This window comes from Acanthopagrus latus, chromosome 2, assembly GCF_904848185.1.
Source record: "Acanthopagrus latus isolate v.2019 chromosome 2, fAcaLat1.1, whole genome shotgun sequence".
In the NCBI taxonomy this organism is placed as follows: Eukaryota; Metazoa; Chordata; class Actinopteri; order Spariformes; family Sparidae; genus Acanthopagrus; species Acanthopagrus latus.
The window spans coordinates 27,479,991-27,498,588 of NC_051040.1; the positions used below are offsets into that span (position 1 = coordinate 27,479,991).

At 42.9% G+C, this 18,598-nt stretch overlaps 2 protein-coding genes across 5 annotated transcripts in view; one reads left to right on the forward strand and one right to left on the reverse strand.

The window, feature by feature from the left end:
- Positions 1–4,465, forward strand: part of ubash3bb (ubiquitin associated and SH3 domain containing Bb) — a 40,843-nt gene extending 36,378 nt beyond the window's left edge. For all 3 annotated transcript variants that reach the window (XM_037085332.1, XM_037085339.1, XM_037085346.1), the window contains exon 14: positions 1,768–4,465. In XM_037085332.1, coding sequence (XP_036941227.1) covers positions 1,768–1,905 — 138 coding nt within the window. In that variant the 3' untranslated portion in view covers positions 1,906–4,465. The remainder of the gene's footprint in view (positions 1–1,767) is intronic.
- A 1,394-nt stretch (positions 4,466–5,859) lies between these two features.
- On the reverse strand, positions 5,860–18,236 carry LOC119010969 (porphobilinogen deaminase-like). Of its 2 annotated transcripts, none has more exons than XM_037083664.1 (14): positions 18,040–18,236; positions 15,695–15,748; positions 15,199–15,271; positions 13,910–13,959; positions 13,512–13,567; positions 13,022–13,099; positions 11,381–11,458; positions 11,220–11,295; positions 10,964–11,077; positions 10,835–10,873; positions 10,574–10,693; positions 10,407–10,460; positions 8,608–8,697; positions 5,860–8,421 (listed from the first exon to the last, which is right to left on the reverse strand). In XM_037083664.1, exons 1-14 carry the CDS (start codon positions 18,061–18,063, stop codon positions 8,248–8,250), a joined length of 1,080 nt encoding a protein of 359 aa, XP_036939559.1. In that variant the 5' UTR covers positions 18,064–18,236; the 3' UTR covers positions 5,860–8,247. The 2 variants fall into 2 exon arrangements, with proteins under 2 accessions (XP_036939559.1, XP_036939549.1); XM_037083654.1 differs by lacking the exon at positions 18,040–18,236 and adding an exon at positions 15,886–16,259.
- Positions 18,237–18,598: the final 362 nt, after the last annotated feature.

Sequence of the window (18,598 nt, forward strand, 5' to 3'; positions counted from 1 at the left end):
CAACTTTTCCCCTTCCCTACATCCATCCATTATTACTTCCATCTGGTTTCTTCCTCGGCTCCTCTCCCTTCACCCATTGTGACTGGATCTGCTCAAACATGTTTATCTGCACTTAGAGCTCTGAGGAAATGTCCCCAACAGTTTAGTTTTTATCCACCTGACCAGCAGACTGACACCCTGAGCGTGAAAGGTGTTTGTAGAGAGTGAAAGACAAACACACTGAGCATGTCATACAGAATGGAAACGCTCATTTTGCGTTCTGACACTGAAGTAAACGAACGAGCAGTTTGTCTTTCCCACCGGTGTGAACGAATGCAGCACAACACAAACATTGTGTAACTCACAGTGACTGTCGGCATTTTCAACATTCAGTCCAGCATGTCCGCCCCGATCTGTCTGAACTTGGTAAACTTGTTCTTGCTGGCTCATAGTGGCGACCAGACTAAACTTCCTCTTTAGATAACGCGGCTTTGTTGGGTTGCTCATTAGCAGGAAGCTGTTGTTACTCGGCTCAGTGAGCCTTTAGTGTTCGTCTGCAAGTTCCCTGACAAACCAAAACTCTTAGTTTCCCCCAGTTTCTTATTCATTCTGACAGTTCCGACACACGATCTGCACTGGCTAAATTTAAATCAAATAGATGACATGAGGTGAAGTACACATTGACATTTCCTGTTTTTATGTATTCATTGTGTCATAATTACATGGAAAATATGTTTAAACGGAAGAAAGGGATTATTTGGCATTTAGTCTTCAGAGGGGCTCTTCAGCTGGTCGTTAGTTCACGTCGGTGGTGTTCAGCAATAAACCAGTCAATGGCTCCTCCATTAGCTGGCATGCTCTCTTCCTGAAGATAGCTGCAATATCGCCTTTGAAAATAAGTTGAGATGTGTCCTGCTAGACTGACTCAGATCAGTTTTTATAAGAAAATAAGACATTTAGGATTCACTTCATTCACTTCATTATATTAATCAGCTAAAGCTGTCAGACAAATGTATTGGAGTGACAGAAAAGGGTTATTTTTTAAATTTATTATGATGGGATTAAAATACTTATCTTGGGATTGAAAGGGACAGTCCACCCAAAAAGTAAAACTTGGTCAGTATCTCCTTCCTCCATTCTGATGGAAAGTCAGGTGAAGTTTCGCAGTCCACAAATCATTTCCGGAGCTTCACAGCAAAACAGCGTTCTCCTGAACAACTGGAGTAGCTGGAGACTTGGATTACAGCAGACGAGCTGTTAGGAGCCATTTGATGCTTTTTTTGTTTTGTTTTTTCTCTCCCCAGCTTCTTCAGTTGTTTAGGAGAAAGCAGTGCCCTTTGTGTTTACCAGTGGATCATGGCCTCAAAAAGAGGCTCTGCCACCTCCACAACAATTAATTTTGGTTGAAGTGCATTATGTGCATACACTTTTTTTTTTTTTTTAAATGCATGAAAAATATTCCATTCTCAAAAAACAAGTAAAAAAGATGTGGAAAATATATAAATTAATCCTCAATCAAAACTTTCAAATGATGAAACTAGGTTATTGTTTATACCACAAGATGGCTGCAGAGTGCACAGTGTCAAATGAGCCACCATCCAGCAGCACAGCCTCGTGCAACAGGTGTCAGGGGCTTAAACACAGAACACCTTTACATGAACAGAATCATGCTGCTGCTGTCGGCCCTGGCCTGTCGTACGTATCTCAAACCGCTCTCTCTCATCCACAGAGAATGAGTCATTTCCTTGAATTTGTTTCATAACCACCTTTGCTCTGCTGGGTCCTCAGATCCCCTACCTGGGCTTCTGCTCCTGTGAGGAGCAGGGAGACACGGGGGTGTGGCAGCTAGTGGACCCTCCCATCCTCCCCCTCACCCACGGACCAAACCACAGCTTCGACTGGAGGGAGACGCTCCTGCAAGATTGACGTCCGTCTGATCCGAACTCCACCGAACCCTGATTGTGCTGTCCTCCCGTGGACAGCAGCGCCCTCCTCCCCCCCCCCCCCCCCTCGCGATACTGAAACCTTTTCTCTGTCAGCCTCTCCACACAGCTGCTGGGTCAAGCAGCGACGGGTGAAGAGGCTCCCCCGCCTGAAGATGAGGAGCCGAGGCCCCAGCCGGCGAATGGCTGGCCAGCTGAGCGCGTCCCTCTGAGGCCATGCTCAGATTTCATTGTATCATTGTGTTTCCTGTAAGAATGAGGGCGAGTGGGTGTTCGCTGCGCTGTGTGGGAGAGCGCTCACTGAAATCCAGCCGCTCATCTCAGTCTCAGAAAATGTTGTGAAATAAGCACGTTTCCTGACAGCGCACGCTGAAAATCAGTCGTGCCAACATGAATGTACATCGTGGAGAACTGTGACAGTGGGTGACGGTTGGTAATGTGATGGAGAGCACAAGTGTGCAAGTATAGCTGCCTTTCTTTATTTCCCACTGACTCAGGATGACTCAGCTTTAATTTTGAACTCAGCAGTGAAATTTGTTTTCACTGAAAAATGTCTAAAAAGCTCCCTGAATATAAGCCAGACATCACTAAACTCAGCCACAGAAACCAGTTTACTTGCCTGAATGTATCGCCGAGCTAACTCTAAACACCACTGCATGTTGTCTCCATCCTTCCTCCATCCAAGACTTTTATTTCCCAGTGTGTAATGCGCCATCAAGCCTCAGAGGTCGGCAGAGTGTCCACACGTACACAGGTATTTCTTCAAATGAAGCTTTTTTTCTCTGTGTTTTGGCTTTTCACACTGGAAACAGAGCTTTTGGAAACTCCAGCCAGGGCGAATAGTTTCAGACCTTCGTCTCCAGTGTTTACAGAGCTATTTTGGAACTAATGACACAGACGTCAGCCTCCTCACTGGGCCTCATCACTGTCACATGAAACTGGAGTATTTGAGTTTGTACATGAATGATGATATCAGTAATACGTAATGTTTGAATAAAAACAGGATTGTGTAGAGAGCAGTCACGTTTTCCTGCCTCGCTCACAGTGTTTTCTGTAACTAAGCAACCGAACAGAATGTGCCGTCTGCTTCCCGTGTGAATGGCCTCGTCATTTTCATGTTCAGGGGTGTTGGTGTAGTGGTTTTTTTAAAAATACCTGTGTACGTGCGGACGAGGCCGCGCTGTGTTAAAAAGAGGCCGTTTCCGGTTGGTTCTGGGTCAGTCTGAGCAAAACGTTTGGATAATTTGTGTCCACAACATCTGATCTGAGTTTGTGCTTATTTCACAAAGTTGACTGAGACGGTTGAGGATTTGCGGTGTCAGGGTTTTCACAGCTTTTCCTGCTCAGGCGCCGGCAGCAGTTCCACCTCACCTGAAGACATGAGTACGTGAAGAAGTACTCATGTCGACTCTGTGCTCAGCTCCAAGCGCAGGGCTCCTGACCAAGACAATGCCAACAGGTTCCTTTGTCTGCTGGCCCTCTATTCAGTCGCTGAGGGGAAACAGTGCTGGCTTCAGGTCCCCGTCAGGGGCTCCCCCCCCCCCCCCCCCACGCAATGTGGCCCCACATGTTTTTCTGATTCGGTGCCACGTGTAGCAGATCCCGTACAGCGACGTCCTGGACGTGTCGTGTCTGTAAAAACTGAAATCAGCACAACCTGCACTATCGACAATCATACTGTAGCTTCTTGATTCTGGTCCAGCACATTTTTTTAGCGTGTGAAATGTTGGTAATGTTGTGTTAGGGTTCAGAGTAGCTGTAAATAATCCTATTTTAACAAAAGTCTTCCAGTCGCATTTTTTTTTTTCTTTTTGTATTTATTTGTTTAACTTTTCTTTCCAGATGTTCCAAGCAAAAAGTATTTAAAGAAAAGAGCATCATCACTTTCAACAGCATGCAAGAACCTCTGCTCTGTATCTCAGGTGTTGACTGCATTTAAAACACACATATGCAGCTTTGAATCGTTTCATTGGGTGACTGTGTAGTTGTGAGAACCTCCTGGAATTAAAGCGATGTCTTCCTGATGAACTGACTGCACAGAAGCGGACGCTGTGAGCTGCATCACTCGTCGGCAGAAATGGGAAGATCGCCCGGACGTACGTCACACGTGGAACTTATTAAGAAATCATAAAAGTTGCATGTTTTGAACTTCTCAGAAAAACAGCTCTCGTCAGAGCCTCATTTATGAATCCTTCTCCGTTGTTTTCAGTGATATGTCATCATGTGGAGAAATGATGATGTGCCTGTCTGTGATGGCAGGGGCTTTGTATTCAGAGTGCGCCAGTACGGCTCTCTCATAACGTGTATGTCAAAATTTCAGCAAGGTTTCAACCCAAAAGTACACCGATCTTATCAACTCACACCGAAAAGTGTTGCTGTAACGGAGACCTTCCATCACGACTCATCAGATCCTGTATTTGATTCATTGAAAGAGCTCTGGAGTAGATTTTGGTCACTTCACCCAACAAATTAAAGATCAATTGTGAAATACAAGATTCCTTTTTTAATTCCTAATGTGTCATTAAATATGTCATGACGAGGTGTTTTTGTTTGAAATTCGTCTCTGTGTCCCTCAGTGAAATGATAACAGTTTGTCCTTTAACTGTACAGACAACAGTACAACATGTGAGCTTCCAGCTCCGACCATGATGTCAGAGGAAAAATGTCCGCTGTGTGAATTTGGTCTGTCAGGCCAAGAAGACACGTAAGGATAAAGAGCCATGTGAACACACCCTTAATTCAGCAACTGCTTCTCAAGTTGATTTGCTCCTAATCGGTTCTCCTCACTGAAGTATGATTGAAACAAATCTGTCTGTTTTTGAAGGCAGCAGCTGCCGTCCAGGATCTTCATCTTCAGGGAGGCACACTGGAGACCAGCATTCGATCGAGTGCCCACCATCGTCTCAACCGTCACCAGTAATATTGTTGAGTCTGGTGAAATGGTCGCACTGCTGCGTCACTACAGAAATGTGAAAGGCATTGTGATGGAACATGAAATGAAAGCATCCTTTCTCTACAGCAGCAACATTATAAAACAACAGCTGTGCAAAGCGACTTCATCTTATCCACTGGGTTTGCACCTACACAGCCAATCATGTAAAGCAGTACAAACCCAAACTTGCTTGGTGAGTGTATCCAGAATGAAGCTCCTCTTCCTCAGGTAGAGCAAACTGTGTCCAATACTGGTGATAGTTTTAGCTGAAGGACTATTATTGTCATCTTCTTGACAGTTGGAAGTGGCTGCTTCTTTTATTTAAATACACATTTTAAAGGGAATTATAGTAAATACGCAAGTGAATAGTGAGTGCAGTGACTGAATGACACTATCAGAGCATTAATCTGGCTTTTTCCCAAAAGAGCTTTACCTCCTGTGTGTTCCATTAGTTTGATACCATTGCATTTACTGCGTTTCTCCTGGTGAACCAGCACACTGAGCTTCATAATAAGTAACCGTAACACTGTTTGCATTGACTTTATGAACAGGTACTGACTGGCTCTTTAGCTTCTGCTTTTAACTTACATGTGCATCGAAATTTGTTGTATTCATTTTCATGAATGTTGCGCTTTGGGCAAAACAAGAAAGAAGGAATGGAAAACGGAAAAATACTTTGCACATCTATGTCATGAGCCAGGAGCGTGGGAGAGGACTAATAATCCAAAAGTTGTGAGCAATCTGCCACACACTGTGGAATCAAAAATCATTTTGCCCGAGGAAGGTCTTGTCCAACTTACAGAATGTGCGGGAGTGTTAAATAAGTGATAAAAGTGATAAAATATAAAAATCTATACAGCCTACATAAATGTATGAATGTATGGTTGAATTCTAAAATAGCATTTCAAAGGTTCTGTGCTGCTTTCTGCTGTTTCCTGTTATCTGGCCCATTCAGGATGTCCCAAAAAAAAAGGCAAACTCAAACACAAAAACACTTTACTAACATTTGTTTGTTGACATCGGTGCTTTAATTTGACATGATATTCACAGACATGGCAAAACAAAGACACGTGCTGATACCAACTCAATATTTTGTCATTAACAGCAATATGGGAACTGACGTATAGAATCTAAATGCAGGAACAGTCTACTTTCATTCACACGGAAATTAAAGCTGAAAAACAAATATGGCTAACGTTATCTCTCATTGTCTCCGGAGGTTTTAAATTAAGTTTAATATACAACACAGGAAATTCAATATGGTATCACACTAACTGTACAGTGGGTGTACTCATGCAGAATGAAGATCTAAACAGACATTGTTGTATGTAAGGCAGATATGATACATTTACTCAGATGGCACTTTGACAGAGGCTACAGGAAGATGAACAATGGCGTTCAAGACGTTTCAATAAGGTCAATAAGTCTGAAGATGTATTGCTTTCAGAAACCCGTCAGTTTGATATGTGGAGAACAGCATCATGATAGACAACATGACAGCAAATATTCCATTCTCTGAATATATACAAAAAAAAAAAAAAGAATAAACTGCTAAAATTCTGAATGGCTGTGGATGGTGTACAGAAGCATCTGCATCTCTTAATTAAAATAAACCATGACCAGAACAGTAATCCATCAAGCACATCTATACGTCTCTGTGAGATAAAGATGTCATGATTCTGAATGACATATTGTGATGACTATACTAATCTATAATATTACAGAAGTCTTCATTATGAGAGTATCTGCTCCCGACGGGATCTTCACCTTGTATTTAGAGGAGAACTCTGTTTTAATTATCAGATGCAGCAGTCAAATTCTGAATGCAGTGGTGCTTCAGTAGAACTTCACCATAACACACACCAACCATCTGCGTTAATGAGTTCGCATTGGCCATTAATCAAGTTCTGAGCTAATGTGTTGAGTGTAGCAGCTGTAAAACAGTTTGCAGAAAAAAAAATATATGTGATTTCTTTCAGTTAAATAAGGTCTTTATGGCTACTTTACATCTATAACACAACAGTATATCACCCTATTGGCAGCTTATGAAGCCAGTGAGTAGAGCTGCTGCTTAGGCTTATACCTTTTAAATAGTGATTATACTGACGTACATCAACAAATGTAGCATTTACACTGTATTTAAAACTCAGAAGCTGACAGCTGATGCTTCACATGGCGCTGTAGTGTTGTATCTGCAGTGATACAATATCAGCAAAGCATAAACAGGACAAACTGGGCCCCAGTGCACACTTAAAATCATAGAAGAAGACTGAAAACAGATGCAGTGATAGCTCCAGTGTTAAACAAGGCATCTCCAGTCATGTAGTGGAACGATTCTTCGTATGGGCTCAGGACAAAGCTGTACCAACGTGGCGTCACTAACTGTGCCTTCAGCTTATCATCATCATCCTCTCTGGAGGATCAATCGCACACTCTTAAAAGCAGTAAACTTTGAAACATGGGCTGAAAGAAGGCTGTGCGGAAAATTTTATTTTTCAGGCGGCGAAACACGATAAAACTTGACACTATAACAATGAACAGCACGGACGAGGCCTGATCAAGTACTGGTGAACTTGAAGGAGCTGGAGAGAAAGTCTATGCTGACTCATGGCTGAATCCACATTTATATTTACATTTCACATCTCATTTAGCCCCATTTTATATTGCAGTGCTGCCTGCTCCCAACCAGAAAATGTGCCCACATGCTTGTAAACTCATCTTTGGTACTATAAAAAGCCAGCTTTTCCAAATGAGGACGCACTACGAGAGGAGCTGTGGGTTAACTCCTATTTTGTCCCTGCTTAAGGAGAACTAGAAAAGGATGTTGATGAAACAAACATCCTTGGTTACGGGGAAAAAATTGACTATGCTGAGTATTAGAGACATTACATTTAATACACTGATACTCATAATATACTGCTATACTTTAAAAAAACAAAAACGGTTTAACCATGAGGAAATCAGCCAGTAATGGTACTGTAAATGCTGTGACTATGTTTGAAGGCTGTTTGGTGTTTGTCACTGATAATCCCAGTAAGGCGGTATCTACGTGGCTCAAGTTATGGTTCCATGAGGTCAAGTACGTAACAGGTTGGATCCAAGGCCAAGAGTGCTGCAGACTGCAGTGACCCTGAACAAGCGATCAGTTTAGAAGCACTGTACCACACCGAGCACAACTTTGGTCCAAGTAGTGTTTGAAATCCTCTAAAATGTGCCTGCTGTTGACTGAGTTCACCTGGTGGAGCAGGAGGTCGACATTGTTTTCCTCAAGCAACATGAAATGGGGAACATAAAAAAGGAATTCAAGTTTTTACTTGACACAAGGTTGTGACTGACTCCAGCACTCGAGGACCCGGTCACCTCTGGAGCCCGGGGGCCCTCAGCCGAGCCCGATTATCTGGCGTCGTTGAGCTGCCTGGCCACCGTCAGGATCTCCTTGGCTCCTTTGCTCAGCAGTAATTTGGCCAGGTCGACCCCCAGCCGCTCGGCGTCGTTCTGGGCCTCGCCGGAGATCTTGCTGGCTGTGACACCCACTCTCTGGACGCCCTCGTCCACCTCCTCTTGGCTCTGTCACATTAGTATAAAGTTTGGTATGAGAGCTGACACGCAAACAAAATACACAGAACCACACACCTATCACACGTTCCATCCTGTCCCTTATTGTTGATGGCATAAACAGGCAGCATTTTTATATGTGGCAATAGTCTACAAAGTGTCCGGCTGCCAACACGCTGTAAAACACGCAGCTGTTACCTTTTTATCAGCAGCAGCAACGCTAGTCTGCATGGTTTCCTTCAGGCTGTCTGACCCGTCCAGGCTGTACACTGCCCCCGTCAGGTAGAGCTGGAAAAACGTCACAACAGTTTAGCCTTCTATTTTATAGTGACAGATGAATCACAGGCTGCCTTAATCTCAAGTTCAAAAAGATGAAACATCTGAATGGAGCAGTGAAGTGGAGCACAGACATTAAATGGATGGATGGAAGAATGGGTGGATGGATGGATAAATGGATGGATGGATGGATGGATGGATGGATGGATGGAGTTGCCCATTAGGCCAGATTTAAACTGAGGTTGGCATGTTGGTCTGGTAATGTCCCTTATGTCCCCATATTCTAACAACCATTTGTTTGTAGACATGTTGTGGTGGTGTGTATGTATGGAGTAAGGGTGACTTGTTTTCTCCACATGAGCAAAGAGGCACAGAATGGATTACTGTGTGTACGTAGCTAGCTCAGGCTAACATTAGCAGCTCTGTCTCGATCTGTGCTAGAATTCGGGAAAGTTACTCTCTTGCACCTTATCTACCAAGTGCAACAGTCGATGCTCAGCCTCAAAACATCTCTTGTGAAACAGTGAACTTTTTTTTTTTCTCTTTAGTAGCATCCTAACAGGGATTATGTGATAACAAATCAACAGTCTAATCTCTAACATTTTCCATGTCATCACCAGGACTAACCAGCTCCTTATTGTAATGAAGGGAGAATTCTGTTTCATTTCTGTCGGTCAGTTTGGAACTTTTTTGTCTGGGCTCGGTTAACTTCAGTCTTTTAGTGCATACTCTGGTCTTTTTTCCAGGCTTTCTGTTTTAAAAGCAAGTCAGGTGGCGACTGAACAGGGTCCAACACAACCCATGGTCCGATAGCCCGGGGCCAGCAAAAGCTTGATTGGACAGTAATGATTTGGCTGCATGGACTAAGCATTTGTTCACAGCGCCTATGAGCAAATGAACAGAAAGAACTATGCTGAGACATGCTGTCCCCTGCTCTCTGTGTTGGAGTTTCACCGTCAGTGAAATGGACAGACGCACAAACAGTAACAGAGACAGTGATTCAGGTGAAGTGAAGATGAAGAGTCACTCGAGGCTAATAAGTGTGCTGTGGTGGAAACTATGAATAATAACCAAACTTGCAAATATGCTGCAGTTTCGCAAAGAACAAGGTGAACTAATGAACTTTTTTGACGTCTCAGATTTATACCATAAGCTTATGACAAAAACATTGAACAGGTCAAAAAAAAAAACTTCCTGTCAACACTGTCCATAGTAATACTGAATCAATGCCATCACCAAGTTAAAACATATTTTACTGTAAATAATGTAAATAGTATGGGAGAAAAAGAGGTATTTTCATTTTTTGGCTGCCAGGCCGGTGAAAATACACAGGGGACAGTAAAACTCCGATCGACTGACCAAGCGGGGAAAAAAGTGTCACGTTGAACCCTGCTGTATAACTCCTAGAGCCAACGATTAATCAGCTAGCTGTAGTTGGTCAAATCTGCCAGTGACAGTTTTCTTTTCCGGGGACTGTGATTTACTATGTTGGAAATCAAAGAGCTACTGTTTCAAGAGTTATCATGTGTCATAACACTGTGCCACCCAGGTGCTGTGACCGCATCGCAGGAAGTGAATGCTGAATGAACACATTTACGTTAAAGACAAAAAAAAACCAAAACAGATTAGTTGGTGGTAGTGGGGTTTTGTCTGGTGAAAAACGTGTGTGTGTGTGTGTGTGTGTGTGTGTGTGTGTGTCTGCCACTACCAAGCATTCTCACCTGAGAGTCCTTCACTTCAGTGTGTACTGCCACTGGAACACTGCAGCCACCCTCCTACAAATAACAGTAAGATTGAATTATGCAAATGTCCATATTCATACAATATGAAAATGTGTCAAAGAATATGTGTGTGATTTGTGTGTGTGTGTGTGTGTGTGTGTGTGTACCAGGTGCCTGAGGAAAGCTCTCTCAGCTATGCAGCGCAGCACAGTTTCAGGGTGATGGAGGACAGACACCATCTCCAAGATGTCTGCATCTCTGGCACGAACCTCCACAGCTAGAGCCCCCTGAAAACACACACATATGGATTTCTTTCACCCAACAGCTTTAAACACACACAGATGCATGCAGTGTGGTATTATTAACCATTATTAAACCTTATTTTCTATGTATTAGTACATCCTATTTTCAAAGCCACTGTTCTTTACCTGTCCAACAGCGTACATGCAGTCTTCAGGCCCCAGGATCTATCAGTGGAAACAGACAGTGTGGCGGAGAGATGAGAAATGTCCCCCTCAGACATCACAGAGAGGACTTCAGATGATCAGAAACTGTACCTGGCTGATCCGGTTATCCCAGCCCATTCTCCGGAGACCTGCAGCAGCCAGGATAATGGCAGCATAGTCCTCCTTTTCATCAAGCTTCTTCAAACGCGTGTTCAGGTTCCCACGCTGGAGACGACAGCTAAGGAAAACATTTCAGACACGACTATCCAGTCTGGCTGACTAGCACCCTCCCCTGAGACCAAAATGCTTTAAATGCTGCCTAAATGTTCAGCTGTCAACAGCAACAGAACACCTTCTGAAAGGATACAATATCTTTGAATTCCAGTTGGGGGAATCTCTTCTTCAGCTGAGCAGCGCGGCGCAGTGAACTGGTGCCGATCACACTACACAAACAAACAATATGAAGTTATCCACACTGCTGATATCAGTGGAAAATCACTGCTAGTTTGATTTTCTGTTTGACTGTACCTGTTTTCTGGCAGGGTCTCCAGAGTTTTACCCACATGTTTTGGGTGAAGGACCACTGCATCATGGGGGTTTTCTCTCCTAAAAGCAGCAGGAGGCAAATAACAGTGAGTGACAGCTGGATGTAAGACAACTGCAAGAGATTTGCACAGCACCTCCGCTAAGGACCAAGAAGGAACTGTTCCAAAAAGGCAGAGGGGGTCTCCTCCACTCCACTTCAGTGGCAGTGGTTTGGAAAATACTATTAAAGATTCTCTTAACTAAGCCAGGACTTTGACACAAAGCCCCACTCCCCTTTCTGTCCTGCAACTTTTTCCCTTTCCACCAATGAAGGAAAAAAGTTAGATAATGACAACTTAATTCCTTTTATGCTGTGCTAATCTAAGCATTTGTATCCTTTATCCTTTTTACCGTTTTAGTCCCTCACGTTTTAGCCTCTATGCATTTATGTTTTAGTCCCTCATGTTTTTAGCCTTTATGCTTTTTTTGTTTTAGTCCCTCATGTTTTTGGTCTCTATGCTTTTTGCTTTATTTTACTGTTTTAGTCCCTAATGTTTTTAATCTCCAGTGTTTCCTCATGGGGCCCTGCCAGACTGGGAGGTGTGTCTAGTCTGCCACTGGGGGCGCTGTCCTATGGATGATTTCAGCCCATGTGACCAGAGGGCTCTGCACCTGCTTGGTGTGGGGCCTCCTGTCTGCCTGGATTGGGGTGGTCCCTGTGGCGGCGCTCCCTGCGGCCTTGGACCAGGATGTCTCTCAGTGTGGCTGGCCCCCCAGAGGTAGCTTCCTCTGCGCCTCAGGTCTCGCTGCCCGGCCATGTCTCTTTAGTGACAGCTAGTGTATGTGTGGGTGTGAGTGTATATATGTGTGTGTATGTATTTGTGTATGTCTCTGTGCATACCTGTGGTGGGTGGGAGGGTTGGGCTCTTTTGATTTTCTTCTCTTGACTTTTATTTACTCTCTTGTTTTTTTAATCTCTGTTGTTGTTTTTAATCTCTGTGAGGCACTCTGCACTACCTTTTTGTATGAAAAGCACCATACAAATAAAGATTGATTTGATTTGAAATGCACAGGGGTCTTTTTATTAAAACAAGTGCAAATCCAGACCTGCTAGAGGAATAAACACCTGGAGTCTCATCAGATTCTGCTCTGATCCGGAGCCGTTTACTGAAGGGGATTTATGTTCACTCCTGTTTGTCAACCTGACTGCAGCAGTGATCTGCAGAGTTGGGCTCCATTGTCTGTTTTTTTTGTTCTTGACTGAAATGAAGAGAGAGAACCAGAGTCTCTTCTGAGTGATGAGTTCACCCAGAGCTTCACCTGAATTCAAACACACACCGTCGGTGTGTGCCGCTGCTTGCTAGTTTAGAGTAAATGTACAGTAAAGTAATCTGGCTCTTTGGAGCAAATAAACACAGTAAAGACTTGCACAGGTATCTTTAAATGTTCCCTGAAGAGTTTCTTTTTAAACAGACTATGTTTTTTATCATTGTGTTTAATCTCAAGGCTTTATAATGTAACCGATGCATGTTCCCCTTCACTACTTTCTCTGGAGTGGGACTGTAAAACATTACATGCTGCCTCTTTCTAAGAGTATCCACAACGTGTTGAGTTTATCCAGATAAAGTGTACTACTGCACTTACTCCAGCACAGCCCCGATGGTGAATCCTGGAGGCAGAGTGGTGGGGAGGTCTTTCAGTGAGTGAACAACCAGATCGACCCTGTGGGACAAACAGGAACAAGGTGGATATATATACATGCTGCATTATGTCTCATGGTATATAATAAAGCCATTCAGTGGTGTGAATGCTCTTCGGGGCAGCCACAGAAAAGAACCACCTGCTACATCTGAGGCTGTGGAGGAAATCAAAGGGTTTCCCTCTGAATGATCTGTTACAGTGGTGCTATTATGGATGTTTTAGGTCAGTGTGGCTACAAAATATTCAAAGGTCATGGGATTTCTCTGCTATAATGATGCTTTAAATCCATATCTGTTAAATATTAGCTGTAAGTGACAGCTACAAAGCAGTAGTCTGGCCCTGTTAGTGAAAACCTAGCGGTTTATGTCAGTTGGTGAAACAATGGTGTGAAGCCAGACTGGTGTCAGCCACAGATGACATCGGTGACACTCACTCATTCCTCTCCAGAGCATTCTCCAACTCTTTGGTGAACAAACTCTTCTCTCCGATCTGTATTTAAAACAAGAGGAAGAAACAGTGATTGTCACTTGCGTTGTTACTTAACATTTATCATACAATAACCCTACAGTGAGCAGTGAGCATGAAGTGAAACGTGACGGTGAGCCACGGATCAAAAGCAAGCTCCTATTACACTATTGTCTGGTTAAAATGCTAAATGGAGCAGAGCATTGTGTGATAATAATCTGCACAGCACTGAAGGTAATTATATACTGACTGCTACTTAATTCTTACAGTGCTTGTTCTATTGGATCATTTTTGGCTAAGAAGCTATCCTAAATTAGTCACGACAATCACATCTGTCATAATGCAGCCTCTGATCTGTTGCCTCACCTTTGACAAAGCGGTGTCGAGGATTTTGTCTCCTGTCGTTGACATGCCAACTGAAAGAAGAAGACAGAGATTCAATCACATGAGAACCCAATAACATTCATGTGTACTCAGGTATTAGATAGCTATTCAGGTGAGAGGAATCAGCCACAACAATGATTTAGCCCATTGGTTACAAACCATTAATTATGTGAAGCCAGATTAGACATTTTGGCATTAACTCATTTTTTGTTTTTTTTTGCACAAATGTCTGTTGGTGATTTCGCCATTCAAGATTATTCAATTATTATTATTCAAAGTGTATCATAGGCTGACCCAGGGTTGATGTTTGAGGCTGCTGCTGATAACTGTGAGGAACTAGATGTTAAAGACATTAAACTCCACCAGTGTTACACATTTAAGTGTGTTTATAGCTGGCGGGGTGTTCTACTGCATATGTGAAAATGTAGTATAATGACTGTTGTGGCTCCAGAGGATGCTGCATCTAGTCTGATGAAATAAACAGTCAACTGGTCTATTATGACACTGCTCTTACACTGCTGGATTTATTAAGGACAGTTTAAAAACAAATGATTAAAATCAATACAGCAGAACAGAGATATCGCCTTATCATTCAGCACATTATTCGTCCTTTTCAAAACCTGGTGCCAACATTACCCACAATGCAACATATGCTCTGAGTGACGTCACTGGAGGCAGTTTATCAGATTACATGTAGCTTCCTCTGGAGCCACAAAAGACTTGAAAAGAAATGTGGTCAAATTCCCCAACAGCTGTAAACACACTTTAATATGTTAAACTGATGGAGTTTAAAGAGCCTGCACACATGCACAGGTGTCTCAACTTATCAGCCAATTTCTGATCTCTGCTCAGGGTAAAGTCGTGTAGGAGCTCTGCTGAGATTGAGTGAAGTCACTGGGTGTCATGAACCATTAAGAGTGATTCATGTGTAACATGTGCAACCCAGACGGGTGGACCAAAACTAATGGAAGGCTAAGACAGATGTCAATCAAGCAGTCCCTCACATAGCCTTCACAAACATTCCTATAAGAATGAGTGAAATCGTCTGTGTGGATGTGATGGTAACTAGTTAAGCCGCAACTTCTGACTTCAAAATTAATCTTAACAAAAAAAGCACAAATCTATAGGAGAATATAACAATTATCATTCAACTCAACCCTCGTTTGCAAATCATCGGCAATTATGGAGCAGATGTATATGAAGATGCCAGCTAGAAAATAAGACAGATAGAAAACGATGTCAAACAGCGACAAGGCTGGGACGATCCTCACCTATTTCCAAGTGGACATCTGGGTACAGTTCTTTCAACTTGGCCGCCACGCTGTCAGTCTGGATGCGAGCCAGCTGGGACAGAGGAACACAGTAGTTTTTAACTTGTTTGAACTAATTTGCTAATTGAAAAAGTTTCAAAGGCTCATCCACAGAGCCAGAGAGCATCAAATGAGTATAATGGTCACTGATATCAGGGGGAGGAACAGTTATCTTAAAGAGACATTGTTGAGCCAGAACTATGTTATCTCTGCGAGGAGAGCTCCAGATGTTTCACTCCTCTGTATCTAAACCGGCATGGAGAAACGGAGCACCAGATAATTCACATTTAACTGACACACTGTAGGGCTCAAGTTCACATTCAAATTAGAGCTGAAAGATGAAATTAAGACAAAAAATTTAATAAATCAATCTGTCAGAAATATGCAATAGCTCTGAAATATTTCAAAAGTCAGCAAGCACAGTTGCACCCAAGATTTAATAATCGTAGTACTGTACCTGGCTCTTGCGCGTTCCGATCCGGATGACTCGGCTGACCTTGCCATTACCGTCCTGCCAAGACAAAACAGAAATCAGCCAAAAGAGTTTTAACTCAATTTTTGCCAACACCCCTTGAACATCTTCCAACTGATGTCTTCCCCATCTCTATGACCAGCTCATGAATGAACCATTTTCTCTGCTCGTCTCACCCTGATGTACTTGTAAGGTCCTTCCTCCATAATTCTGTGTGGCTGCACTGAGCGTCTGCACTGTGGAGGCTATTGTGTCCGATGTGTGGCTGAGACTGCCTGCTGTGTGTTGGTAAGGAGCTGTGCTGAGGTCATATAGCCTCTTGATACTGAACAGTGGTCTTTTTTACTGGACACCCCCCTCTCCTTCAGGAACTCCACCCCAAGATATCTCTGGTTCCAAAAGATAAGTGTGCCAATTCATTGAGTCCGTTATACAAGGCAGGGAGGGGCAGCTAAGTAGGGTCTGGTGTATGAGGTGTGGTTGCAGGGTTTTTGATACGTGGAGGGTCATGTGTGGTGGTGAACTTTCTTCCTTTAAAATCGCTTTAATTCTGAATGAAAATGATCCTCCATCAAAAGTAGGGCTGTCATGGATGAGAGGACAGAACAATACACGCAAAATGAACATTTAAATCAGAAGTGTTTCACTGATGGAACGATAAATATACACACTGCAAACCACAGGAAATATATATCTTTGTACAAACTGCAGCCTTGTAACTACGCATACGAGAATACGAAAATTTCATGTCACCAATATCCTGGGCCAAAATAATTGCAATAAATATGCTTAAAACTCTTAAAATGCAACCGTACCTGAATGACTTTTTTTTATTTCAAACGATTCATTCACTGCAAATGAATATCGGACCCAGATATCAGTTTTCAGTCTTCTTGACCTCTAATAATCAGTATCGGCCTTTAAAAAGATGAATTGGTAAAAGAAGCAGGATCCCCTTTTATGTAATTCAAAATAAATCAGGATATCAGAACATGATTGTACATTATCAAGTCACTCATGTGAAGGTCTTACAGATAATGCAAATTCACCACAATCAACTTATCCTGAATGACTTTGTATGATACGTATGACGGTATACGTAAGTACAGGCACTGGTGACAAAAACACTATTATGAAAAGAGCCATATAAAATAAACTCATCCCCGACAAAGATTCAAATAGGAAATTTTAGAAAGTTTTGTTGCTATTCTGCTTTAGTAATATAACTCAATTTATAACATTTTCCAATGAGCGACTAATACATCCATTAACATATACCTGATTGTATAAAACATTACAGAACTGTAATACTAATAGATGACATCAATGCACATCTTTTTGAAATCTGGCTACCATGTTGAGGCTGCACATATTCTTTAAACGTTATGATGTGAACATCTGCAAAACCTTACACGACCCTGCACAAAACTGTCCTGCTTCTTCATTTATAGAACAGTCACACTGTAAATATTCATAATTATGTGAATCAGTTTTATTGTCAGTGGCCACACACACACAGCTGTTGTGTCAAAAAAACTACATTCAGAAACCTTCTGATTTAATGTTGCTTTGCCAGGCGTCAGGTTACTGCATCATCCCAAGGACTAAACGTGGTTTCCCAGCTATCAGTAGCTGACACTCTTCTATTCGGCAGACATGGAGTACAACAAGCAGCACGTTATCACATAAAACCTTAAAACCTTTCTTTGGTTGCTCGTCTCGCCAACAGTTCCAGCTAAACTGCAGACTCCATCTGAAAGCACATGTACCGTAACACTGGTGGGCGGGAGCAGGCAATGCTGCCCGGTGCTAACTGGAATTAGCTAAAGGCTGTTAAAAAGAGGAAAACACAAGATGTTTCTGATGGTTTCTGTGTCGGACGTTAATATGCGTTCACCTCTTTAAAAGGTCAGACAACGTGATGTGTTTCGGGGTGCTACTGGCTCACACTTGGGGTTTTACGAAGCAGACGAAGAGGAAAACGGTTTTAACAAGCCCTTTGAGTTACTCGCAGTGGGAACTGCTTACGCACTGCTAACAACACGTTTATACAGTATCTTAAAGTTGTTAGCTTCAATCCAGGTCGTCGAGTTCTAACATTTAACATTGTAACCCTGAAACCCCTCTCGTAACTCCTGTCAACATTTGACACCGCTCGTCTTTGTAATCGTCCAATGAAGAGCAGAGCAGTCAGACAGACAAACGGCTCGACCAATCATGGCGCTCCAAATTACGGCACATACGGAAGTGGCAACCCACGAGCACTTGAGGTGCTTCATGCACGATGCTAACTACAGACACACCACCGGGTCACTTTGAATCAAACCTACCGATGAACTTGCTTCTTCCGACATGTCGGTGATCCCCTTCACGCTGCCAACAGGGCGCAAATCAACGGCGTGTCCTTCTCGACTCAGAGGCCATTAAAAAACGTGAAATCCTTGAAAACAGTTAGCGCGCCCCTCTCGTGCGGCTCCCTATGAATGAACGCGGAAGCTGTGATGTCATTGGACCGGTTAGAGGTCATTTCCTTGTTCAGTCAGTCAGTTTCCTCTATCAGACAGTGTGCAAGTGTACTGTGTTTGATGCTTCTTTGGCTATTACTGTAATGGCTGCAGATGAATAAAACACACAATATTAATTGTTCGTGAAGACAGTGGAACAATTTAGCGAGGAAGGTCTAAACTCTAAACTGTTTTCCGAACACAGGGAGGCAGATGATTACTGCTGTATTCTGATCATATGTGACCTGATGATGTGGCCTTTATACTACCAGTGTGGCAACTCAGGGGTGTGTTGAGTGCCACACCTCAGTCTTAAACAATGCCATGAGAAGATGTTGCCAGCAGGAAAGGTTGAGTCCTTAATCTCTTAGATACATTTGGAAGA